At 42.9% G+C, this 27,160-nt stretch overlaps 1 protein-coding gene across 1 annotated transcript in view; it reads right to left on the bottom strand.

Annotated features, from left to right (window-relative positions):
* LOC139449627 (uncharacterized) overlaps positions 1-25,073 on the bottom strand; it is a 34,701-nt gene extending 9,628 nt beyond the window's left edge. The window contains exons 1-15 of the mRNA XM_071231102.1: positions 24,661-25,073; positions 22,017-22,152; positions 19,720-19,959; positions 17,405-18,770; positions 16,932-17,098; positions 15,973-16,138; positions 14,292-14,496; positions 12,990-13,088; positions 12,421-12,549; positions 10,706-10,876; positions 7,093-7,177; positions 5,582-5,609; positions 3,455-3,548; positions 1,401-1,499; positions 704-826 (exon numbers count right to left, since the gene is read on the bottom strand). Coding sequence (XP_071087203.1) covers positions 704-826; positions 1,401-1,499; positions 3,455-3,548; positions 5,582-5,609; positions 7,093-7,177; positions 10,706-10,876; positions 12,421-12,549; positions 12,990-13,088; positions 14,292-14,496; positions 15,973-16,138; positions 16,932-17,098; positions 17,405-18,770; positions 19,720-19,959; positions 22,017-22,152; positions 24,661-24,687 — 3,135 coding nt within the window. The 5' untranslated portion in view covers positions 24,688-25,073. The remainder of the gene's footprint in view (positions 1-703; positions 827-1,400; positions 1,500-3,454; positions 3,549-5,581; positions 5,610-7,092; positions 7,178-10,705; positions 10,877-12,420; positions 12,550-12,989; positions 13,089-14,291; positions 14,497-15,972; positions 16,139-16,931; positions 17,099-17,404; positions 18,771-19,719; positions 19,960-22,016; positions 22,153-24,660) is intronic.
* Between the last annotated feature and the right edge of the window lie 2,087 nt (positions 25,074-27,160).

The following is a 27,160-nucleotide window of genomic DNA, read 5'->3' as shown; positions in this document are numbered from 1 at the left end:
AAAGTGGTGAGCATGTGCCAAAATAGTTACCGTATTCGATGTAATAAGCGCCTAGGGCGCTCTCAAAATTAGAAATAGGGGCATCTTATTAGAATATTATTTTGGTGAAAAAAAAAACAGAGTTGAAAGATACATTTTGAGGTTTATGCTGATAGCCTGAAATGTTTATGTACGACAGATATATTTTACCAGAATTTAATTGCCCATAATTAAGGGTGCATATAACACACGAGTGTGTATTATACATGAATAAATAAGTCTTGTGTACATTGATCAATCGAAAGGGGTGCTAATTGGGATTGTTCACTAGCCAATTTATTAGCAAATATAGCCACAGGCGCTTATTAGAGCGGGGTGCTTATGACGTCGAATACAGTAATTTTTTTTAATACTCAATAATTGGATATGCATGTATAGTTATTTAAACATTATCTGTTCAAAGGAGGAGAACAGCTTGGCATGGAGGCTGTATTCTTCAAAATAAAAAATGTTACACCGAAACAAGCAAGGGACACCTTTTGTGAAAACATTAATTTGAGAAGAACAGATAAAGAGATGGAAGGGTGGACAGGCTGGATCATAAAAAACTAATAACAATGCCAACAGAGATGACAAGAGCAAATAGCAAGTGACTGAAAGAAAGTCACAAACAAACATTGCAAACGTTGATGAAACAAGCTGTGGATTGGTCAAGCTGTAGTACCTTTTGAGTGTGGGCTTGATACTTGCCCAGGACCACGTGATACACATACTGACACGGCAGATTCCCGCTGCTAGTCACGATCACCTTGTTTCTTGCTGGAGCGGCCTTCTGGGACTCAAATTCCTGAATTATGAAACATTTGAAAAACTCAGAGATAGTGACCTTTTAAAAAAAAACTGTACCTTCATAATTCTTGTTTTTGTTAACACATTGAGTTTGATATTAAACCAACTGAATGGCGTTTAGGAGTGATACACATAAGGAAGATAATTTATGGATGTCAACTTCTTTATTATGAAGAACATGTTTCAGAGTTTATGTTACTCCTGTGTGCTACTGACCTGATGAAGAAGTAAGTTATACTCCAAAACATTGTGTCATCCATAAATTCTCTTCCTGATATAAAACCAATTTGAAAATATTGAAGTTGAATCTTGAAGTGTCAACTGAATGCATGAGGGAAGCTGAATGTGATGAAGGTCGTACACATCAATCAATGAGCATGAATATTATGCTGATGGACCAAAAGATCAAAGTCAGGTCACCACCGGGATTCAAACCTATGACCAGTGGATGTTGGCAACTAAGGGAAGCAACTCTGCACACCGATACAGAAATTCCCAATTCCAGATATGACTGGCCACTGAACAATTAAAATATAAGTAAACAGAACTTCAAAATGATTATATATACACACATCAATAAGTGATGGTCCACCAGCACGCGCAAAGGCCTGTGATACTGCTGTAGATCCAAGGTCAAGGTCAGCCGTTAACACATTCACCAGTACAGTTGCCTTAAATAGAAGTGGATTACTTTAAATCAAACATATATAATATATCTATATAGAAACAGACTGGAAATGACATTCCGACTGTCACTTCCCCAATCTGGTAAGCAATTGGTCAGATGAAAGTCGTTCTGACTAGGTCTGTGATTTACTAAATTTACTACCCAGTTACATAACCCCCTATTACCTGACACTACACGGGTACCAAACCTCCTATTACCCGACCCTACACGGGTACCCAACCCCCTATTACCCGACCCTACCCAGGTACTCAACCCCCTATTACCCGACCCTACCCAGGTACCCAACCCCCTATTACCAGACCCTACCCAGGTACCCAACCCCCTATTACCCGACACTACACGGGTACTCCCCCCACCTTCCTCTCCCCTATTACCCGACCCCACACGGGTACCCAACCCCCTATTACCCGACCCTACCCAGGTACTCAACCCCCTTTTACCCGACCCTACCCAGGTACCCAACCCCCTTTTTCCCGACCCTACCCAGGTACCCAATCCCCTATTACCCGACCCTACCCAGGTACCTAACCCCCTTTTACCCGACCCTACCCGGTACCCAACCCCCTATTACCCGACACTACACGGGTACTCCCCCCACCTCCCTCTCCCCTATTACCCGGCTCTACACGGGTACGCAACCCCCTATTACCCGACCCTACACGGGTACCAAACCCCCTAATACCCGACCTTACCCAGGTACCCAACCCCCTATAACCCGACCCTACCCAGGTACCCAACCCCCTACTATCCGACCCTAACCATGTACCCACTGTCAAGCTCGAAAGTTGGTATATAATGTCCAATTGGGAATTATGTACCAGAGCCTGGCAAAAGTTATTCAGATAGTTATACATACCGTTGAATCATGAGGTTTTTGGACATCATATGTTTTCAGACGGGGGGGTAGCATCACACAGACAATGCAAATAGCCAGATGATGGCTTGTTTTTAAGAGAAAGTTGTCTTTTATATGAGATGAGATGTTTTACAGTTTTCATGTGATTAGAGAGAAAACTACAAATTTTCATAAGCGTCTGAAAACCCATAACACAGGGATACACGTATAAAAGGATCTGGTCATGCATACACTGCAGTTGATTGAAGCTTATCTTTAATAAAGCATATGAACGCCGGAAGGAATGCGTGCATAGTCAGAAAGAAATGCGAACATTAGTGACTGGTAGTGTAGCCATGGAGTTTCAGTGAATCTTTGTCATTAACACTACTCAGTACCCACCCGACCCCAGTACCTGAGTTAGCCGTCCCAGACCTAGTTCTGACGCAACCTGTAATTGGTGTCCTCAGATCTTTGTTTAGCAGTAGCGAGAACTGACATATGATTTTAGTGAGATTGAGTGAAACATAATCAGGACACAGCAATATCTGTAAAAAGAATTATCAAGAACATGATTAAAATGTACTAGGGCTGGGATGTATAACGCGGGTACCCGGGTCGGGTGGGTACTGAGTAGTTCCAGGGTACCCACAGGACTACCCGGACCCGTGGATAGTCACGTGATATATTGTTTGATGACAAAAATTATTCAGAACTCTATGTTACACAGTGTCACTAATGCACCCATTCCTTCTGATTTTTCATATGGTTGAATAAATATTTAACTAAATTCGACTTTAGTGTGTGAATGACCAGATTGTTTAATACATGTATCTAAATACGTTTTACCAGGGTTATGCTAAAAATGTTCCCAATCAGACATTTTGAGACATCTCCTGAGACCTACAGTGGGTACCTGGGTAGGGTCAGGTAATAGGGTGGTGGGTACCAGGGTAGTAAATTTGGACTCACCCCATCCCTAAAATGTATAAATGTACAAACTTGCAGCCAAATAAGTTGAGCACATGGATGACATATAACACTCGATCATCTCTACAGACAGTTTCAGTACTGAAAATAGCACATAGTGTGTAGCTCGTTACCCTGGTTTTGGTTATGTCCCCCTGTTGGATGGTGATCGTCGTGCCCCCAACAGTCACCGACTTTCCCACCGACTTTCCCACCGGCATGGATTCCCTACAAGGAATACATATTCTGCAGTTTTATGTCCAAACTGAACAGAAAATAATTTTGTTAACTGTTTAAAGATTTAGAAGAGGTCACACAATTTTTTATTTTTCGTTTCACAGGGCCACTGTCCTTACTGAAAATCAGATCCTTGGCGTATTCTCAGATCCGTGGCAGATTCTCATTGTAATATGACGTGATGTTTGCAATGATTTCTTATCCGTGAATGAACAATCAGTTCAATTGTTATATGATGTCATACTTGAGATGACGTCAATATTCCTTGCCTGTGAGGATGTCATGTAAGTTTAACGTCTCACCGATAGACATAACGATCAGTCGAAATCAATGAAGCCGGACACAATAGAAAATGAATGTTTTCTTTTATGGCGGATTCATGCCGGCAGAGGAAGAAACCAGTTTTGAAATGTTCTAATGCCGAATCAGTTGCTGAATGAAGGGGGGAAGTGTGAAAATATTCAGGATTTTATCAACTCCGGCAAATGAAGGATGGTGTGGAAGGTCTTAGAAAATTATTTCTACAATGAAACTTTGGGGAATGTTTTTAAGAAAAGTACCGATATGCAATCTCTGCACCAACGATTCCGTTCCAATGGGAAAATGTTCAAAATCACCCAGAGAAATCACAAAATTGATCACTGAAAGTCTGCCGCTATACATGAATCTATACAACATATAGCACTATAGAAATTGCCAATTATTGATATTATATGATAATCTGCCATGGATCAGATAGCGTCCTACATATTTGTACAGTCGTGCGTCGTTTATACGGACACTTGCGTCATTTCACCATTCGTCCGTATAAACGAATTTCCGTATAACTGAAACCAGCTTCTTACTGGAAGAGTTACTTCCCTTCTATTACGCAACTCATGACAGATGACAGAGCAAACAGATACATCCACTCAATCTTTATTCAAGACATACACGTCAAAAATCTGTCATGGAAGTTTGAACTTTACCACATTTTGAGGTTTGAATTTTAAACAATAATTCCAAATTGCCTAGATCGCAATATTTATCGAATGGGATTACATGTACAATAAACAAGCTCGTCTCATAAGTAACTCAGTGTCACTTGGTTAATTGACTTCTCACGAATCAAAGGATTACCACCAGCAGAAGGATTACCACTAGCGGAAGTGTATTGTCCGGGTAAGTGAGACAATTTTGTGTGCATTTCAGTGTTTTGTGTATGAAAATGACCATCCGGTTCTGGAAACTGAATTTCCGTATATACCGGTAAATTTATATAGTAATTATTTCGTTTTGAATGAAAATCATCCGGGAACCGACGTTTCCGGATATCTGAAGTCCGTATAAGCGGGGCATGACTGTACTATGAAAGTAAGATGGTACTTAGAAAATATTATTTATGACATATTATTTTAAAATATGCTGATAAAAGTAGATCTACATCTTGGATTAATAAACAAAGAAAAATCGTTGGATTAAAATCTTTCCGTTTACTGACAAAAGCTTTCAACTCAAACAAGCTTCCCCAGGCCTCACCATATCTGGCATGGAGACTGAGTGAGTGAGTGAGTGAGTGAGTGGGTATGGTTTTACGCCGCCTTTAGCAATATTCCAGCAACATCACGGCGGGGGACCCCAGAAATGGGCTTCACACATTGTATCCATGTGGGGAATCGAACCTGGGCCCTTGACGTGACAAGCGAACGCTTTAACCACTAGGTTACCCCACCGCCCCTTATGGCGTGAAGAGGATTATTTGAGCCTGAGAGTTGAATGTAATAAACTCTAAGTGAGTAGATATTTTCTTACAATGGAGTACATGTATGTTCCATCTACACCATCCTGTAACACTGCATGGCTGTATGAGCTGGAAGATGTGACACTAGACTTTGTGTGCACATGGACATCCCCAAGCTCCTCACAGAGATAGCGTAAGAGGAGTTATGTCTCATTACATCTTGAATAGGTGACTAGGTGTATATAGAGCTTATGGAATAGATCAAAAGTATATTTATGAGACACTAAACATTGAAAATACATACACGATTTCTTCATACTGTGGCCTATGACCTGCAAAAAAATTCACCAGATTTAACTCTTCATCTCATAACGTGTGAGTGAATTAGGAGATAAACATTCTGTGTTTTCAATGTAGAGCTAGGTTACCTGTAGATTTAACCCCGCTCAATTGAATTTGGAACCGAACGCGCAGCGTGAGGTTTCAAATGTTAAATTTAGCGGGGTTAAATCTACAGGTAACCTAGCTCTACATTGAAAACACAGTATGTTTATCTCCATTCTACCATGACTAAATAAAATGCGAACTCCTTGGAATCACCGAACAAAATATGGTGCTGTATATACTCAAACAGTTTGTTTACACCGTAATACTTCACTCGAACATATGACAGGCATTGAAAGCATATAAGCACGGCAACTTGGTAAGCTAACATGAGGCGGGCATCCTTAAAGAAAACAAAGCAAGCTTTGCAAGGCTTTCGCTCTACATCGCACGTCACCATTATGACGTCATATCGCTCATTGTGACGCAAAAGATATACATGTATAGAAAAGCGCCAAAATTCCAAGCTCTCTGTTGTCTCCAAAACATAAACACACTCCCTTTGTACATTTCTATCGTGTTTTCTGCATGAAATGTATTGCCACACATCCTTTGAATATTGTAGTAACCGCATCTGTGCATTTTGTAACCTGTAATTGTAGATATAATTATTATGACTGAAAATAGTACTATCCTATGAATATTAGCTTCTGTGGTGATGCGGCCGTCTAACCAGCTGTTTCAATCAGAGGGGGTTTATTGTGATTTAATAGCCTCTGATTGACCAATCAGAATCGAGTAAATTTAAAATTCATGGTAGAATTGGGTTTTATGCCACTTCCACAGTGTTCCAGATATATCACGGCGTATCAGCTTAACGAGCAAGGAAAGCCTGAAGTGATGCAGGTCTTAGATTACCACTCTGGAGAAACCCACAAGCAGGGTATGGTGCTGACAAACCAAAAAGCATTATTGGAGTAAACTGGAATTTGAACCCATCATCGTAGGTTTCAGCCGTGCCAACACAAGGGTGGGTGGGGGTGGGGGGACCCCCCCTCTGTATCTGCCTATGCGGAAATAGACCATGTAAACAGTAGTGAGTGAGTGAGTTGGGTTTAACGCCGCTTTTAAAAGTATTCCAGTCATATCACGGCGTGTCAGCTTAATGTGGGAGGAAAGCCCGAAGTGATGCAGGTCTAAGACGTTTACCACTTCGGTGAAACCCACGAGCACGGGTATAGTGCTGACAAACCTAGAAACATATTCGGGGCGAACCGGGATTCAAACCCACAATCATAGGTTTCCGGTGTGCCCAAGGGATGCAACTCTGCACAGCGAATCGCGGCGCCTTAGACGACTGGGCCACCCGTGCCCCCCATGTAAACAGTAGAACTATATGACACGAGGTGACTTCAGCCAAGGTAATCAAAGACTGTAATCATGGAGAAGTTATCTGCGTAACAAATAACACAGCGTTGTGATTACACTTACCAACAAGAGAGTGTCTAGGTCGAGGGCTTATTTCATCCAGGAATGTCTGGTAGGTCTTTGCGTCATACAGGATAAGGTTGACATACTACAGCAAAGTGGGACAACATTGAAAACAGGTACACAAAGCAAGGGTATGAATCTACATTGTACAAAGAAACTTTCAGAGTCTGTGAATGTCATTTAACACCATTGTCAGAAATATATTCCAGCTATGTGAATGCTGTTTGTAAATAGTGCAGCCTGAACCAGACAAGCCAGTGATTGTACACATGAGCAGCATACCTGCCACCTGGACATGATGGCAACAATCTGCCAAAATACCGAGTCTGACCACCACTCCTACAAGGTACCGAGGACCAATTCTATCCTTGAAATCCCATAGGGAGACAAGCATCGGTACTGGGGACCAATTCCACCCTGGAAACCCCATTGGGAGACAAGCATCGGTGCTGGGGACCAATTCTACCCTGGAAACCCCATAGGGAGACAAGCCTCGGTACTGGGGACAAATTCTATCCTCAAAACCCCAAAGGGAGACAAATATCGGTACTGGAGACCAATTCTATCCTGGAAACCCCATAGGGAGACAAGCATCGGTACTGGGGACAAATTCTACACTGGAAACCCCATAGGGAGACAAGCATCGGTACTGGGGACAAATTCTACCCTGGAAACCCCATAGGCAGACAAATATCGGTACTGGAGACCAATTCTATCCTGGAAACCCCATAGGGAGACAAGCATCAGTACTGGGGACAAATTCTACACTGGAAACCCCATAGGGAGACAAGCATCGGTACTGGGGACAAATTCTACCCTGGAAACCCCATAGGGAGACAAATATTGGTACTGGAGACCAATTCTACCCTGGAAACCCCATAGGGAGACAAGCCTCGGTACTGGGGACAAATTCTATCCTCAAAACCCCAAAGAGAGACAAATATCGGTACTGGAGACCAATTCTACCCTGGAAGCCCCATAGGGAGACAAGCATCGGTACTGGGGACAAATTCTACACTGGAAACCCCATAGGGAGACAAGCATCGGTACTGGGGACCAATTCTATCCTCGAAACCCCATGGGGGGAGACAAGCATCGGTACTGGGGACCAATTCTTTCCTGGAAACCCACTGGGGAGACAAGCATCGGTACTGGAGACCAATTCTATCCTCGAAACCCCATAGGGAGACAAGCATCGGTACTGGGGACCAATTCTATCCTGGAAACCCCATAGGGAGACAAGCATCGGTACTGGGGACCAATTCTACCCTGGAAACCCCACAGGGAGACAAACATCGGTACTGGGGACCAATTCTACCCTGGAAACCCTATAGGGAGACAAGCATCGGTACTGGGGATCAATTCTATCCTGGAAACCCCAAAGGGAGACAAGCATCGGTACTGGGGACCAATTCTATCCTTGAATCCCCATAGGGAGACAAGCATCGGTACTGGGGATCAATTCTATCCTGGAAACCCCATAGGGAGACAAACATCGGTACTGGGGACCAATTCTACCCTGGAAACCCCATAGGGAGACAAGCATCAGTACTGGGGACCAATTCTATCCTGGAAAACCCATAGGGAGACAAGCCTCGGTACTGGGGACAAATTCTACACTGGAAACCCCATAGGGAGACAAGCCTCGGTACTGGGGGACAAATTCTATCCTCAAAACCCCAAAGGGAGACAAATATCGGTACTGGAGACCAATTCTACCCTGGAAACCCCATAGGGAGACAAGCATCGGTACTGGGGACAAATTCTACACTGGAAACCCCATAGGGAGACAAGCATCGGTACTGGAGACCAATTCTATCCTCGAAACCCCATAGGGAGACAAGCATCGGTACTGGGGACCAATTCTATCCTGGAAACCCACTGGGGAGACAAGCATCGGTACTGGAGACCAATTCTATCCTGGAAACCCCATAGGGAGACAAGCATCGGTACTGGGGACCAATTCTATCTTGGAAACCCCATAGGGAGACAAGCATCGGTACTGGGGACCAATTCTACCCTGGAAACCCTATAGGGAGACAAGCATCGGTACTGGGGATCAATTCTATCCTGGAAACCCCAAAGGGAGACAAGCATCGGTACTGGGGACCAATTCTATCCTTGAAACCCCATAGGGAGACAAGCATCGGTACTGGGGATCAATTCTATCCTGGAAACCCCATAGGGAGACAAGCATCGGTACTGGGGACCAATTCTATCCTGGAAACCCCAAAGGGAGACAAGCATCAGTACTGGGGACCATTTCTATCCTTGAAACCCCAAAGGGAGACAAGCATCGGTACTGGGGACCATTTCTATCCTGGAAACCCTATAGGGAGACAAGCATCGGTACTGGGGACCGTTTCTATCCTGGAAACCCCATAGGGAGACAAGCATCGGTACTGGGGACCGTTTCTATCCTCGAAACCCCATAGGGAGACAAGCATCGGTACTGGGGACAAATTCTACACTGGAAACCCCATAGGGAGACAAGCCTCGGTACTGGGGACAAATTCTATCCTCAAAACCCCAAAGGGAGACAAATATCGGTACTGGAGACCAATTCTACCCTGGAAACCCCATAGGGAGACAAGCATCGGTACTGGGGACAAATTCTACACTGGAAACCCCATAGGGAGACAAGCATCGGTACTGGAGACCAATTCTATCCTCGAAACCCCATAGGGAGACAAGCATCGGTACTGGGGACCAATTCTATCCTGGAAACCCACTGGGGAGACAAGCATCGGTACTGGAGACCAATTCTATCCTGGAAACCCCATAGGGAGACAAGCATCGGTACTGGGGACCGTTTCTATCCTGGAAACCCCATAGGGAGACAAGCATCGGTACTGGGGACCGTTTCTATCCTCGAAACCCCATAGGGAGACAAGCATCGGTACTGGGGACAAATTCTACCCTGGAAACCCCATAGGGAGACAAGCATCGGTACTGGGGACCAATTCTATCCTGGAAACACCATGGGGAGACAAGCATCGGTACTGGGGACCGTTTCTATCCTGGAAACCCCATAGGGAGACAAGCATCGGAACTGGGGACCGTTTCTATCCTCGAAACCCCATAGGGAGACAAGCATCGGTACTGGGGACAATTCTACCCATGAAACCCAATAGGGAGACAAGCATCGGTACTGGGGACCAATTCTATCCTGGAAACACCATGGGGAGACAAGCATCCCTACTGGGGACTAATTCTATCCTCGAAACCCCATAGGGAGACAAGCATCGGTACTGGGGACTGTTTCTATCCTCGAAACCCCATAGGGAGACAAGCATCGGTATTGGGGACAAATTCTACCCTGGAAACCGCATAGGGAGACAAGCATCGGTACTGGGGACCAATTCTATCCTCGAAACCCCATAGGGAGACAAGCATCGCTACTGGGGACCAATGCTATCCTCGAAACCCCATGGGGGGAGACAAGCATCGGTACTGGGGACCAATTCTACCCTGGAAACCCCATGGGGGAAGACAAGCATCGGTACTGGGGACCAAGACTTAAGCATAGCTTACTTGGGACTATTTCTATCCTGGAATTCCTACAGTCTTAACTGTCATACTCTAAAATGAACAATGACCAATGACTTCACACCTTCAAGTTTTGCAATGAACTGTTGGCTGTAATGGTTGCCACAGTGGCAGCCGCCACAAACTTCTCGGGGTACTTCAGCAGTCTCCCACAACCCACTGCAGCGATTCCAATGGACTTGTAAGTAGCCGCGTCCGCCGTCTTCAAACATGAATCAATCAAACTCTTGAAGTCCTGCAAGAAGTCACACAGAACCACGGTATACAAATACAGATTATATCTAAAATGGATAGAATTATCATTAAACCGACTGCACATTATCAAAAATGAGCGGGCCACTGTAACTTGATAGTGCCCTCATATTGCTTGATGATGGGCCATTATCATGCCCGTTGTTAGGTGACGTCATAGGGTAGAGAAAGTGACGTCACGTATAATAGTGACGTCATCTGGTTTGTCCTATGACATTTCCATATTTGCAAAAGTGGGTCAGTAACATTGGTGTCGATTGCAGTAAATGTTTCAAAACTGATATTGTTGTTTCTTTTTATTTGATAACAAATTCCATCCATTTTAGCTATAATAACGGTACCGCTCTTTTTCAGGGCGTTATCATTTGCAGAAGCCCTCGGTCTATTCAACTGCCCTCCTTTGTCGGGCAGTTAATGGAAGACCTAGGGCTTCTGCAAATGATAATTCCCTGAAAAATAGCTTTACCCTTATATTATTAGCCAAGTGTGATTCCACATCGTCAACACCATACAACAGGAATACATTACGACAGCCTTTGGCATGTGAATAATCTCTTATCTTGTAGCTGTCTTTGTAAACGTAATTAATGTTTAAGACATAATTTCATTCACTGAACCTTTAGAATGGCATACGGTATAAGACCATAGATAAGCCAAATTTTGAGGACCCAAAAAAGGTTCAGTAGAAAGGTTTGGTTTGGTTTGTTGTTCAATGCCACACTCAGCAATATTCCAGCTATATGACGTCAGTCTGTTAAAAATCGAGTCTGGAACAGATTAATGATTCCAGTGATTGACATCATGAGCATTGATCCACGCAATTGGGATACGATGACATGCATCAACCAAAATATCCACCCTGACCACCCAATCCCGTAAGTCGCCTCTTACGACAAGCATAGACGCCTTTTTGACGGCAAGCATGGGTTGCTGAAGACCTATTCTACCCCGGATCTTCATAGGTCTGGTAGAAAGGGTATGAGAATCATATAGTGATGATTTGGTGTGACCTTCCCCACTGAAGAACACCCCATGTACAATCTCATTAAAATCTGATCTTAGTTCTCACCACACCCCTTTACAGGACTTTGACAGACCAATGGAATGACTGACAAGAAGCCAATCAGAAGGAAGCTTTTTGCTGCTTTACAGCACTGATTACAAATAGGCGACTACGCTTCAAAACATATGTTGACAAATTCTTGATAAAAAATTTGAAACCTGAACAAAAGAACATTCTGGAATGGCTAATAAGATGGTCTCCTTGTATGGGTTAAGTCGTTAAGACTGTAACTATGGTTCGAAATACCCCGTGTTAAAGTTGCATGGTTAGAAATCACATTCCGACTGTCGCTTTCATGATCTGGTAAGCGTCGCTCTGATTGGTCGTATGAAAGGTCATTTTGATGTGCCCCCTAATGGGATCTTTGTTTAGCAATAGCGGTGATTATTATGAGATTGAGCCCATGTATTGGCTCCTGGCACAAGTAAGGTGTTTAGGAACCAAACTGTGCGTCCCAGTCTCACCATCTTAGATTGAGGAGGATTCCACTTGTCCAACACAATGGTGAAAACCCTCTTCCCTGGCAGATTCCGACAGGCGGAGTTTTGTATGATGCCCCCAGCCGACCAGCTCAGCTTGGACATCTCAAATTGCTGCAAAAAACAATAATTATATATATTTTAATAAATATTTATCAACATACTAACGATCTATTCTGGCCTGGAATCTCCTCAGGGAGACAAGCATGGATTACTAACGATCTATTCTGGCCTGGAATCTCCTCAGAGAGACAAGCATGGATTACTAATGATCTATTCTGGCATGGAATCTCCTCAGAGAGACAAGCATGGATTACTAACAACTATTCTGGCCTGGAATTCCCTCAGGGAGACAAGCATGGATTACTAACGATCTATTCTGGCCTGGAATCTCCACAGGGAGACAAGCATGGATTACTAACGATCTATCCTGGCCTGGAATCTCCTCAGGGAGACAAGCATGGATTACTAAAGATCTATTCTGGCCTGGAATTCCCACAATGTTTTCCTAAAACCATGGTGCATCCTGACATGGGGCGGTCATGGTTACATACCTGTATAAACTCTGGCCCTCCAGACCTCATGACTGATGTCGAGATGGCTGTTTCTCCGAGGTTAAGGGTCTTAGGAACCACATTCACCAAGACATCACACTGATCCAACATAATTGTACGAAACAAAATAATTATCATTATTACACTGTATGACTTAAAATGAATTTAATATATTAAAATAGTCCAGATCAATTCATTTGCTCTATTTACTTTTGACCCAGGGTAAATATTGTAGAAGTAAAACGATAATTTCAAAGAAATATTGTGACTCATATAATACATGTCTCCTTATTACTAATGTTGAATAGATTCTTAACTCAGATCCTGCCATGGGTAAGGGACACAACTCTGTGCAACACAATGCATCACTAAAGACATGGACACTTAATACGATGGACTCGAGGCCGCTGTGCCCACCACTGTTGATCTCTGCCGTGCTGATGTAGCGGGCCCAACAGAGGCAATATTTAGGGTACATGCTTAAGAATACTCATCAATTGTTTTGTATCCTTAACAAAAAAATCATGGAGGTCTAAAAAACAAAATTTCCCCAGCTCCCATAACAGCAAATGCACCAATTCAGCACCTGGTTAGTTAGTGAATTTGATTTTACGCCGCTTTTAGCAATATTCCAGTAATATCACGGCGGGGGACACCAGAAATGGGCTTCACATGTTGTACCCATGTTGGGAATCGAACTCGGGTCTTCGGCGTGACGAGCGAACGCTTTAACCACTAGCCTACCCGACCGCCCCTCAGCCCCTGGTAAATACATGTACCAAGTTTGGATGAAATATCTTTCACAGTTTTCAAGTTTTGCTCTGGAAACGAAATACAGACAGACAGACAGGGGGATAAAAATAAGTCTATAACAGACAAACCAGTGGTTGATAGCATGAGCAGCATTCTATGTACGGGCAACAGGGCACAGCAAAGGAGGCCGGACATTGTAACTACCAGGTCACCGCTAGTCTGCTTTTATTACAAGTACAGCGAACAAGGTGCCTACAATGTTCTGCAATTCCAAAGCAATCATGATCATGGAATTTCCAGCATCATGACAAACATTAGTGTTTCTATGCTATAGAATATTTTTTGTTCAGTCAGTGCCTAAAAACTTTTACAATTTTGTGGGACATCACAACTCACTACTTTTCACAACATCAGCATGTCCAGTGACCAATGTGTTGTTGTCCAACCTGAAGACAAATCATTTTTTACAGAATTTCCTGGACCTTTTTTTTGACAAATAGCCCAGGCCTCAAAGACATACAATCAAATGACCAACACCTTAATGCTAACCTTTTCCTTAGTGAGGTCACCCTTCTTGACAGATATCTTGATATTTCCAACTGTTTTGGTACTTGATTGTTGAAATGTTGAACGAGGGGGTGCGGCACGTCGTGTGGACTGACTGAGACCTTCGAAGATATCTATCTCCTCCGGTATACCTTCTGAAGTATCAATGTTTTCTACAGATGCAACCCGTCTTAGATGGCTCTCATATCTGAAAAGAAAATTCCTGCATATCAAATACCATTGTAGCTGTGTATATTTTGTCATTTGTGTGTTTGATGTATGGTGTGTGTGTGTGTTTGGTGTGTGTGTACCATCTTTTAACATCTTTTCGTTATGGCCCAAGCGTTTTTTTCAGACAGCGGTCTATTCCAAATTCTGACTGTTTTTTGTTTTTTTTAAATTCAATGAAAACTCAGTTGTGGTCTTATTGTACTTTTATTCTTAAAGAGCAAGTTCACACGGAAATGAACCTATTTTTCTTGTACTTTTTCCACATTAAAAGTGTTAACCTAGTAGTGTCATAGACAAAAATATAAAAATTAATTAACATATGTTTTGCATTAAAACGATTTATATTTTTGACATTTACCAAGTGTTCTATTTTCATAAGAAAAAACACCATGGCTTATGCCCCTTGCAATATGACGTCATTGGTGCCAATTGATAAACATTATGACGTCATCATGCTATGTTAGACCCGCTTCACATGGTGTAGGTACAGGTGTGTGATTCTAGCGTCTCAGAGGCCAGCCAGCATAGTGTTATGCTCGGTCACCACTGAGCCGTAGTGTGTCGTAGGCCATGTTGTTTTACCGAAAACTGGTAATTGATATCTTTTGCGTTGAGAATAGACAGGGATCCAGTTGAATTGGCACCAATTACGTCATAATCTAAGGGGGATAACTCAGGCCTGTTTAGCTCGAAAAACGAAGGCCTCATAACGGCATATCATTTTCACACTATTGTGAGCTTCCTACTTTCACTGTGAAAAAAATGAGTTTACATTTTCAAACACAGATATTAACTAATTCTAAAATTGTGTTTTGTTTAGAAAAAGAAAGAAAGAGATTTTTGCGTGTACACTTCCCCTTTAAGCAACAATGATGACTACAATAGTACATGTATTTAGTATACAACCTTCAAGAAACACTCGTTATACTTCATTAACAAGGATTAATCTACATTGAACCAACTAACTTTTCATGCTTGGTCAACATGTTGATTCTTAATTGTTTCCATAACTGATTAGCTGGATTACAGACAGAGTGAATCATTGAGGTTCATTCAGCCATGAGACTCTCCGACTTTTTCCCCCACTCAATGAGTGCCTTGGGGAAATGTGGGTAATAAGTTTCCCAGATATCGCACAAATCGGAATATCAATGTTAAGCCTTCTAACTACACATTTTCAAATTTCCTGACATTTTGTGCAAAAGTGCTAGGAAGAGACAAAACTATATTTTTCAAAGTGGCTGCTGTGATGGCCATATTTGACATCAGATTTGTCCCTCTTCAACAAAATGGGGTGCCATGATTGTTGGGAACAAGTATGTGAAACTTCAGCTTCATTGGTCCAGTGGTTTCAGAGAAGACGATGTTTGCGACCGACGTCACACATCAGATGCCGGACATACATGGGACTGCCAACTCAACGGAGCCTCGTCCTGCACGTAAGGTCTCCTACCTGCTGCTGGCTGCTTCCGGCTCCTGCTTGATGATGCTGCTTCTGTTAGATGCTGGTTTCTTGCCAGGCAGGTTGAGCTCCAGGTAACATGGATGCTGAGCCTCAAATGCAGCTACCATGGCCTTTGGGTCAATGCCATGTAACCCTCTAATCAACAAGTTCAAGTCTGAAAAAAAAATGCCATATGTTCCTGATAGATATCATGACAGTTGTTAAAAGATTCACTTGGCCACTCACAAAAATGTGGCACCAGCATTTCTGATTCATGTCCAATCTCATGGGTCAGAACGACCTTTCATCCGACCAATCAAAGCATTGCGTACCAGATAATGAAAGTGACAGTCGGGATGTCTTTTCTTATCATGCAACCTCAAAAACGTTAACATGAGGTATTCCGAAAGACAGTTACGGCCAGTATGACTGATTCTGTCAAAATTATGATCTATCTCTCGCTTCCGTGGGACATTTGAACGGAAGAGGCGTTGCACAGCACGTGGGAAGCACTGCCATATAATCGCAACCATATATTAGACATTCTAGAATTTTAATTTGTTCAATTTTCAAAATATTAATCGAGAACTGTGTCAACATATTTTTCAAGCGTAGTCTGAAATGGAAGTCGCCAGGTTGAAACGAGTGCCATAAAGCTTGAGAGAGCTGCTTTCTAATTGACTGCTGTCAACTTCTTGTTAGTCGTTTCAGTTGTGGGTCAAAGTTCGCGAAAGGTCGTTCTGTCGTGACCCGTAATGGGATGTCCTCAGATCTTTGTTTAGCAGCAGTGACAACCTAGATCTGATTTTAATGAGATTGGAGTCATGTCCTTCATGGAAATGTACAGCTGAAGCCTTATTCCTGCCAGATAAACACATAAACAATCAATAAGCTGCTTTGTAATGTGCATGCATCTTTCTCTTTTGTCAATATTCATAGTGGAAGTTTTCAAAATGTTTCAGGCTGACCTTTCTCCTTGGCGACGTCCTTGCCCAGATGTAGTCGTTCATGCCACACTTTGCCTTCCAGCTGTTTCAGCTTCTTCAGCTTATCATCCACCTCCCTGGGTGGTCCTTCCATCTTCAGGGTGAGGCTGGACATACTGCCTGAGTCGTCCACTCTCCCTCCCTGGTCACTGAAAAACAGACACCACACTGGACAACAAAACACAACACTGGACAACAAACGTAACACTTAACAAACCAACACTAAACAACAAACGCCACACTGGACAACAAACACAATACTGGACAACAGACACAACACCAGACAACAGACACAACACTGGACAACAGACACAACACCAGACAACAAATACAGCACTTTGGGCATCAATTCAATCTAAACGCTTTGTTAAGATTGCTTTTTGGCCCTCAATTCACCAACATACTCCTGCAGGGTTAGATTCTTTCACACATATCATATCCATTCCCAAACATACCATAACTTTTTCTTGATGTCCGCAATATCATTCTGATAGAAGCTCTTGATACATTTGGCCTTGGCCCCCGAGAGGGAGTAGTTCACGGAAGAGTGAGCATGCTTCTTCAGCTCCCCATACAACTCCCCCTTGACCAGTTTCACATCGTCACTAAGTCCATCAATGGTCAGACTCCTCTGGCCAGCATTGCAGGTCACCTTGACCATCAATTGTTCCTCAAAGGAGTCATGCCTTGCTTTCCATTCTGGACTCTTCAAGTAGTGCTGGTGGGATTGATCAAACTGCACAGTTTCTTGGACAATCAGCTTCTTCACATCCTCTATCATAGCGCTGGTTTCCGACTCCGAGAAAGCCACACAGTGCATGGTGGTACCCGTGACATACCACTGTGAAGGCCCTGACACCTTCAACTCATTGTCGAGGTAGCTCTTCCCTTTCTTGGACTTCAAGATGTCAGCTATCACCAGGGGAACTGTATGAGTGGCAGCGCAGATGTCTTGGTTCTTCTCGTACAGCTTCAGTTTCACTTCCTGCAGTTTGAATTCAGGACCTTCCATGCAGATGGAACCATTTTTATAGGTAATTGAACACATGGGAAACTCATTTTCCACACCTGAAACTTCTAGGAGCTTTACATGGGCCACAGGAAAGTCAACAGATGTTTTAATTGTTTCCTCAGGAACAGCAGCATGTTGCCAAGGTTTGGGCTTTACTTTTGGTTTGGTCTTTGGTTTGGGGGGCTTCTCTGGAGGGGCAGCACTGGTGAGAACTGCTTCAAAACATCTAGCAGGCTCTTGAACAGGAGCTATAACTTCTCGATTGAGGACAGAAAACAAGTCATCTTCGTCAACATCTTCAAGACTCTTCATTCTTTCCTCCTGGTAAGGATGTAAAGCGGCCAGTGGGGGTTCACTTTGATGTGGAACACCAGTCAGTGAAGTCATGTTATCCGATGACTGCAATGTGGGTGGAACTGGTAACACACTTTCCATAATATGTTTGAGATCTGTGTGTGGAGGATGAGGAGCAGGTTCTGCTGCAGGTCCTTGTAAACTCATCCATGGTCCAACAGGTGCAGGTGATCTCAGGCCATCTTCCTGTAAACTCCCAGCATCTGCCTGTGAACTCACAGGATTGGAAAAGGCTTCAGGTGAGATCACAGAGCTCCAGGCTTGTTCAGATGTTGGTGTAGTCACAGGACTCCCAGTTTCTGGAGAAGTGTATCCAGATGAGGCTGGAGATGGCTGGAGGCTGTTAAGATACTGAAGGACGTCCTTATGAAACACCTCATAGTAAGGCGTGATTTCAACCGGTGGACTGTTCTTCTGTGGTTTGTGTGAGTCCTTCTTAAGTACACGTTGTACAACTGCAACGAAACAGGAAATGAGAGTCAGGGTTAACACTGTGGTGACCTTGGGTCTGACAGCCAAGGTCATGTAGGTCATAGGCATGTACGACCTTGAGGGAACCCTAGTGTATAGTTATGTCGACTGAGTCCTGTAACTTGCAGATCATGCATGGAAGACCACATATCACGGTGAATCAGAGATTTGGTGTATTGTTTCACCTCAGGACTTCTATCACTAGGTCACCCATGTCGCTAAACATTAACTACATTATATTGTGTATTGTGTTCACAATTCCTCCATAAACATGTTTCTGTGCCAGCTGACTGTCCGAATGGTGAAAACACGTGCTAATTTCAGTACTACATTTTTACGGTACATTTGTCCATGTTCAGGCTAGACTAATATTATTATTTCTTTTATTACAGATCCGTCAATCGGATTCTTCCTTGATTATGAAAAAAATGATAAGAAACAGAAATTGAAGATTTAAAAAGTATGACCCAACAACACTCAAATATTGATCATTTGAATGCATGTATAATGTGTAACCCTCCTTTTCAAATCTGTATTTTTTTTAAAGTGCACACTATTCACCAAATAACATGGTAGGCACTCCATAGGTCAGGAAATATTTCACATTTTCAAGGTTGTTGTTTTTTTCCTCATTCATCTAAACAATTTAGCCCCATATACAAATAATGTTTTATTGATCTGAGCATACAGTTTTTTCTCCAGCTCCATCCAGGCAGTTTGGTTTAAAAAAATCCATAATATGAGAGAAAAACATTGGTCTGGCCTCACCTTAAGGTCAAATTACTACAGACAGTTTATTTTGAATGACTCATATTGCAGTAGATTATCATTTGTTGTTTTTTTCAGGAAAATACCATATCCATTCATTACAAAAGTAACACACTCATTGGTACCATTCAATTCTTACAAAGTATAAACTACCAAGATTCTTACCATTTGTGTCATTAAACAGGACAGTTGCTACTTGGAGATTTGTGAAGATGATACTGTCAGTAACAGCATCATCAGCCCCTCCCGCCTTGGAGGTTTCAAAGTAGAACCTGAGGGTGTCCTCCGTGATGCCTGGGGGTAGATCCTTCACCAGGATGCCATTAGCTGGAGACACCTCAACCAGGCGCACTTGCTGACCTTCAATAGAACGTTTCTTGGCCTTTCTTCGATAGCTGGTGAAATCTATCATTAAGAAAGTCTTGTAGAACTCAAAAGATAACGTCAAAACCAGTTGTATAAGGTGGAGGCAATTCCCATTAGCGCTGGGATGGGTACCCGGGTCGGGTGGGTACTGAGTAGGACACCAGTACCCACAGGACTACCCGGACCCGTGGTTAGTCACGTGATATATTGTTTAATGATAAAAATTATCGACACTCTATGGTTACACTTCAAGTTACTAATGTTCCCATTTCTTTCTGACTGTGTAACCATTCCTTCTGATTTTTCATGTGGTTGAATAAAGATTCAACCTCAGTGTATGAATGACCAGATTGTTTAATACATGTATCTAAATACATTTTGCCTGGGCTATGCTAAAAATGTTCCCAATCAGACATTTTGAGTGGGTACCCAGGTAGGGTCGGGCAATAGGGTGGTAGGTACCCAGATAGTAAATATGACTCGTCCAAGCCCTATCGGGTACCCACAGGACTACCCGGACCCGTGGTTTGTCACGTGATATCTTGTTTAATGACAAAAATTATCGACACTCTATGGTTACACTTCAAGTTACTAATGTTCCCATTTCTTTCTGACTGTTTAACCATTCCTTCTGATTTTGCATGTGGTTGAATAAAGATATAACTTAATTCAACCTCAGTGTATGAATGACCAGATTGTTTAATACATGTATCTAAATACATTTTTGCCAGGGCTATTCTAAAAATGTTCCTAATCAGACATTTTGGGACATCTCCTGAGACCTCCAGTGGGTCCCCGGGTAGGGTCGGGTAATAAGGGGATGGGTACCCGGGTAGGGTTGGGTAATAGGGGGATGGGTACCCGGGTAGGATTGGGTAATAGGGGATGGGTACCCGGGTAGGGTTGGGTAATAGGGGGATGGGTACCCGGGTAGGGTCGGGTAATAGGGGGATGGGTACCCGGGTTGGGTCGGGTAATAGGGGATGGGTACCCGGGTTGGGTCGGGTAATAGGGGATGGGTACCCGGGTAGGGTTAGGTAATAGGGGGATGGGTACCCGGGTAGGGTCGGGTAATAGGGGATGGGTACCCGGGTAGGGTCGGGTAATAGGGGGATGGGTACCAGGGTAGGGTTAAGTAATAGGGGGATGGGTACCTGGGTAGGGTCGGGTAATAGGGGATGAGTACCCGGGTAGGGTCTGGTAATAGGAGGATGGGTAAATTACGACTCGTCCCGGCCTAATTCCCATTGCAGGTTATGGAAAGAGGTGTCAAAAACAATGTCCATATAACATATCAAGGGTCTCATGAAGTGGACAGGCTCTTATTACATCATAATCTGCGAAATTTGTAGTTTTGTTTGTTTGTTTGTTATTGTTTAACGCTGCACTCAACAATATTCCAGCCATATGAAGGTGGTCTGTAAATAATCAAGTCTGGACCAGACAAACCAGTGATTGACATCATGAGCATTGATCCACGCTTGGATACAATGATATGCATCAACCAAGTCAGCGAGTCTGACCACCTGATCCTGCTAGTTGCTTTTTACGACAAGCATAGTCGCCTTTTACGGCAAGTATGGGTTGCTGAAGACCTCTTCTACCACGATCTTCACGGGTGCAATTTGTAGTAGTGTAATGATACGGCAATACAGTATAGTATCCAATATGAGGCTCACCATACAATATATGTATTAACAACCCCTGTATACGATGCATACGATACATTACAGTATATGTATTAAAAACATCTGAATAATAACAGAAACTGTTCAACAACCAGCTAACGCAGTTCTCCCCCAGGTACTGTTATTAGCATAACATTCATGATCCCCTCCAATCTATATGATTCTGTCCTACAATAATCTATTTTCACTCTCTGAAATTTAAAAACCAATGATTCAGGTTATGATTCACCTGCAAAAAGAAAGAATATCAACTTATGAAATAAAAGTACTGTGTTGGGATATGAATCGTATCGCACCCATAGTATCGGGATACGTATTGTATCACGTCCCCACCGTATAGTTACACGTCTAGTAGTTTGGAGTATTCCACCTGGCCATAGTCCCAGCAACTTGACACTACTCCCCTACCTTGTAGGTCATCCTCCATTGTAACCATGGCAACATGTTTTGCCCTGTCATCATAGAAGTGAATGTCTTCCACTCCGTTGTCACAGATGACCTCGAGATAGTTGGTGATTGTGTCCTCAGAGCAGTCCGGGAGGTCCTGTCAAGAGTGGAGAACATTACATGTGTATTACCACTTCTACCCTGCATATCTACATCACTGTAGACCCCCTCCGTGGTCTGTGATAGACCCCCCTCCGTGGTCTGGTGGTAGACCCCCCTCCATGGTCTAGTGGTAGACCCCCCTCCGTGGTCTGGTGATAGACCCCCATCCGTGGTCTGGTGATAGACCCCTCTCCATGGTCTGGTGGTAGACCCCCCTCCGTGGTCTGGTGATAGACCCCCATCCGTGGTCTGGTGATAGACCCCTCTCCATGGTCTGGTGGTAGACCCCCCTCTGTGGTCTGGTGGTAGACCCCCCTCCATGGTCTTGTGGTAGACCCCCCTGCATGGTCTAGTGGTAGACCCCCCTCCGTGGTCTGGTGGTAGACCCCCATCCGTGGTCTGGTGATAGACCCCCCTCTGTCGTCTAGTGGTAGAGCACCTGCCCAGAGAGCAGAAGGTCTGGGGTTCGATCCATTATTTTTTTGTTTTGAACATTTCAAGTCATTCGGGGATTTAATTTGGATACTTGGGACTCCTAAATGAGCTTGAGACAACCAGCAATTGCACACATCCAGTTCAACTGATTGGAGTATATATATTGATAAATATAGAAGACATTCGCAGGTACTGGAAGGTGAATACGAGACAACCGGGGATCAACACATTCAAGTTTGACACAACAAAGTTTGACTGTGTTACCCAAAAGATTTCTTCAGTGTCATTGATGTTTAAACTAAGTTTTTCCCTACTGCTTGTTCTCTGAAATTCTTTAAAACAAATTAGCTGGTTGTGTATGGTCTTACTGATCACCCCCTTTGTCAATTTTCTTACCACCCAGAGCGCTTATTGTGGAAAATACACTACATGGAGAAATTATTGAGATAGATATTTATTTATTATTCTTCAGAGTCTGCATTTTAGTGTCTGTTATTCCATGTTGAACTTTTATGCAAAGTTAGTGGTTAGAAGATTAAATGTGGGTCAGATGTCCTTTTTGATGTAAGCCTTGAACAAACCCAAGCTGATTGGCCAAGCTAGCCCTCCAAGTTAACCCTTTGTCTCAGTCTGCACACATTCACACATTATTCCTTTCAAGTTTCAGGGAGTGAAATATATTATGCTTATCCATTGGCTGAAGAAGACAAACACACTCTACGGGTGTCGCTAAACAAAGATCTGAGGACATCCCATTACGGGTCACGTCAGAACGACCTTACATCTGACCAATCAAAGCGTCGCTTACCAGATCATGAAAGAGACAGTCGGAATGTGTTTTCAAATCATACAATCTCTAAAACGTTAAAACGGGGTATTCCGAACGAAAGTTACGGCCTGTACGACTGATTCCGGCAAAATTATCGTCTATCTCTCGCTACCGTGGGATGAACATTTGAATGGAGGAGATGTTGCACTGCCATACAATCGCAACCATATATTAGACATTCGGGAATGTTCGTTTGTTAAGTTTTCCAAATTTTAATTGAGAACTGTGTCAACTTATTTTTCAAGCATAGTCAAAATGGAAGTCAGGTTGAAACGTGTGCCGTAAAGCTCGAGGAAGCTGCTTTCTAATTGGCTGATGTTGACTTCTTGTTAGTCGTTTCAGTGGTCGGTCAAAGTTCGCGAAAGGTCGTTTTGACGTGACCTGCAATTGGATGTCCTCAGATCTTTGTTTAGTGGCAGCGTGAATTTAGATCTGATTTTAATGAGATTGGCTCATTTACTTCCCTACAGCACCTTCATCCTACATCCTCTTGTGTTGGACTAGTGACAGCTTCAGCTATTGTCTATTACACTGAAACAGTGGACAAAAGCCTGTGTTATGTGAAGTTTGGGCCCTCCATCTGTGTTGGTTCGGGACTTCCTGTCATGTCGTATTTCTGTATCAGAGAAGTAATATAGGTGTCCTGACAGGTCCCCTGACCCAAAGCATCATTGTAAGTCTGAATCCGTCTAATATACTAAAAAATGATCATGAAATACTGCTTAGCATAAAAACAGATTTTTCTTTTTATCCAAAACTGTAAAAGTGAAAGTAGACGTCTCACACTGCATTGTTATTTATAGCTTTGACATGGTTGTTAGTCCAAGAACAAAAAGTGAAAGCAGATTAAAATATATATGCTACTAAATACCTACTGACTCAAATACTAAAGGGATATATGTTACTGCCTGGTCGTATCTCAACCACCCATCCTCTCAACCACCTACCCCCTCAACCACCCATGTACCCCCTCAACCACCCACCTTTTCAACTGCCCACCCCCTCAACTTACCACCCTCTCAACCACCCACCCTCTCCACCCCCCCCCCCCCCCCTCCCTCAACCATCCACCCCCACAACCCACCCACTCCCTCAACCACCCACCCTCTCAACCACCCACCCCCTCAACCACCAAACCCCTCAACCACCTACCCTCTCAACCACTCAACCACCCACCCTCTCAACATAAGAAATGTGGTATATGCGACAGCATACAGGTGTGCGTAAAGATTAACTCACTTTGACGACAAGCAGTTTTCTCTCCATAATGGCTGACTCTGGACTCCTCGCTCGCCTCGCCGTTCGCCTCGCTTCTCGCAATCGGCCCCTCCTCTTTGCTCTTGTACTCCCCGTCTACTACCACGGACAGCTCAGAAGGAAGTTTACCAATTCCAAATTAGTTTTCATTTTGTATCTTTTATGTCCTTTGTTGAACAAATCTGAGACAAATCTGTCAATCACTTCTCATTCTTGGTAAGCTGCGTCTTATGGGAGAAACATCTACTTTCTCTTTCGTTTTACGGCGGAAGTCACATGATCATAGATATGGTTTGGTGGTATTGGTAAACAGCAACAAGAGGACGAAGCAATAACACACATGCCAGTCATATAAGTAAAAATAATATACACCACCATCAGCAGCTGAGTTTGGGAAGAACACACGGTGCCAAACTTTGTAGGGGATTCCCCACAATTTTGTGACGTCAGAACCGCGGTAAATAAATGAGAGTTACTTCCCTTACACGTGGTTAAACTGTTAAAGCCAACATCTTGTAAAAGCTCTATTCGTCGCGTTTACTATTTACTTTTTGTTTTTAACTAATTATTCTCACTTTTTGTGTATGAATTAAACGAGTGTATACAAGTAGAATTTTCACTTATTTTTTATTTAGCGGTTGTTTCTTGTGTTTGTTGTATTAAGGTAACCTTTGTCAATAGATTGAAATCATGCAGTACTGTTACCGTTCGCCTGTGTACATGTAGATGTAACGAACTGACATTTAAGTCCACTTAAAACTTGAACAGTATTTCAGTTATATCACGGCGTGTCGGAGGGAGGAAAGGCAAGGGTACTGCATGTCTTAGAGTTTATAATTACAATTTGATGAACCCAACATTGAACAAGCACTGTTAATCGCATAATGCTGGCTGACCAATGATCATAATCAGGGCAAATATAGGATTCGTACCAACAACTGGCGCGGCTCCTGGCAGCAAAGGGGCGCAACTCTTCATAGCGAATTTTGGTGACTCAGACTCCTGACATGATGAAGCTGATTTTCAGAAGAGAATGGATCGTTAAGTGTGAGAACCCGTTTTTTGTATGACGACAACGATGTTATGTTTTGTTTTAGTTATTTTCCTTAAGATAACGATGCTTGTCATGGAGTCGATATCCAAAAAAAACCAGGCCGTCTGTTATTACATGTATCCCACAGGCGAATCTCATCATCATCATCATCATCATCATCATCATCATGCTTCGTTCATTATATGTTGTAAATCGGATACCCTTTACAGCCTCTGTGATTTTCCATCTACACCTGGACTTCCCCGATCTATTTTTAGATACACCCACCGCATCTTATTTACTGTTATTACTGTTATATATCGACTTTCACTCCAATATTTAGATGCCACCTGTCTTCTGATTTGGCCATTGGTCTTCTTTAAACTTCGTTTCACACCTGCCCTCCACATGCATTCTGCATGACCTCTATTGGAGGGAGGACTTTTGTTTGCAGGTGAGAAATATTTCAACATTCTTATCTTTTCCATCCTGTTAAAGAAATAAGTTAATAAGTCAATAAGGTATAAACCCTTATAGAAAGGCTATTCATTAAAGTAAAACATATTTAATTACAGTATAACGAAAACCCTTATACGATATAACGAACTGGTTTTTGTGTGTGCCGGACATTTGCTGTATATATATATGCTAAAAACGAACTACGGTTATAACGAACTAAAATTAGTAGTCCCTTTGAGTTCGTTATAACCGTAGTTGACTGGATTATCTAGTAATTATATCTAATATTTGCCAGCTTGCACATTTTGTTACATAGTGTGCTACTATATATATTTTGTAAAGATCATGCTATCGTCATTAGGTTCAATTGCAACAATTATATAAATCCTGCATGAACTCTCCTTTGTGTGTGTGTGTGTGTGTGTGTGTGTGTGTGTGTGTCTTGTTTGCAGCATCCCTTACGTCACCTGATTCAGAATAAAGTTCATCAACATCCAAACCTGCCTCGTGTTTGTCTCAGCAGCCCATTGGCTGGACTTAGAGAAAGACGAACAAGCTACGAGAAATTACGATGTTATTTCCCGAAACTTTGGTGAGATACTTTTTCACATTCATTGGCGATGGTTATTCTACATATACATGTGTGTGTGTGTGTGTGTGTGTGTGTGTGTGTGTGTGTGTGTGTGTGTGTGTGTGTGTGTGTGTGACATATTAAGAAAAAAAAAGACAAAAGGTGTAGAAAATGTCAACCCTACAGAGAAACTTCACTGGAAACATCATACTGTTCAGATGACGTAATGTGATGAATTTGTGACGTCATGAACAATGTACGACGTCATATCGTACTTTTCTCAACAACTAGGAATCGCTATGTCATTTGTCTTCAACTGACCAATCAGCATTGAGAATCGCTATGACGCACCTGTGCATATGTCGGAATGTCATTACACACGACCATTCTACCATTATGGATAACACATCTTCTTTCCA

Source organism: Haliotis cracherodii, unplaced genomic scaffold, assembly GCF_022045235.1.
Source record: "Haliotis cracherodii isolate W230 unplaced genomic scaffold, xgHalCrac1.p SCAF_8, whole genome shotgun sequence".
NCBI lineage: Eukaryota > Metazoa > Mollusca > Gastropoda > Lepetellida > Haliotidae > Haliotis > Haliotis cracherodii.
This window is presented reverse-complemented; position numbering and strand designations above follow the sequence as displayed.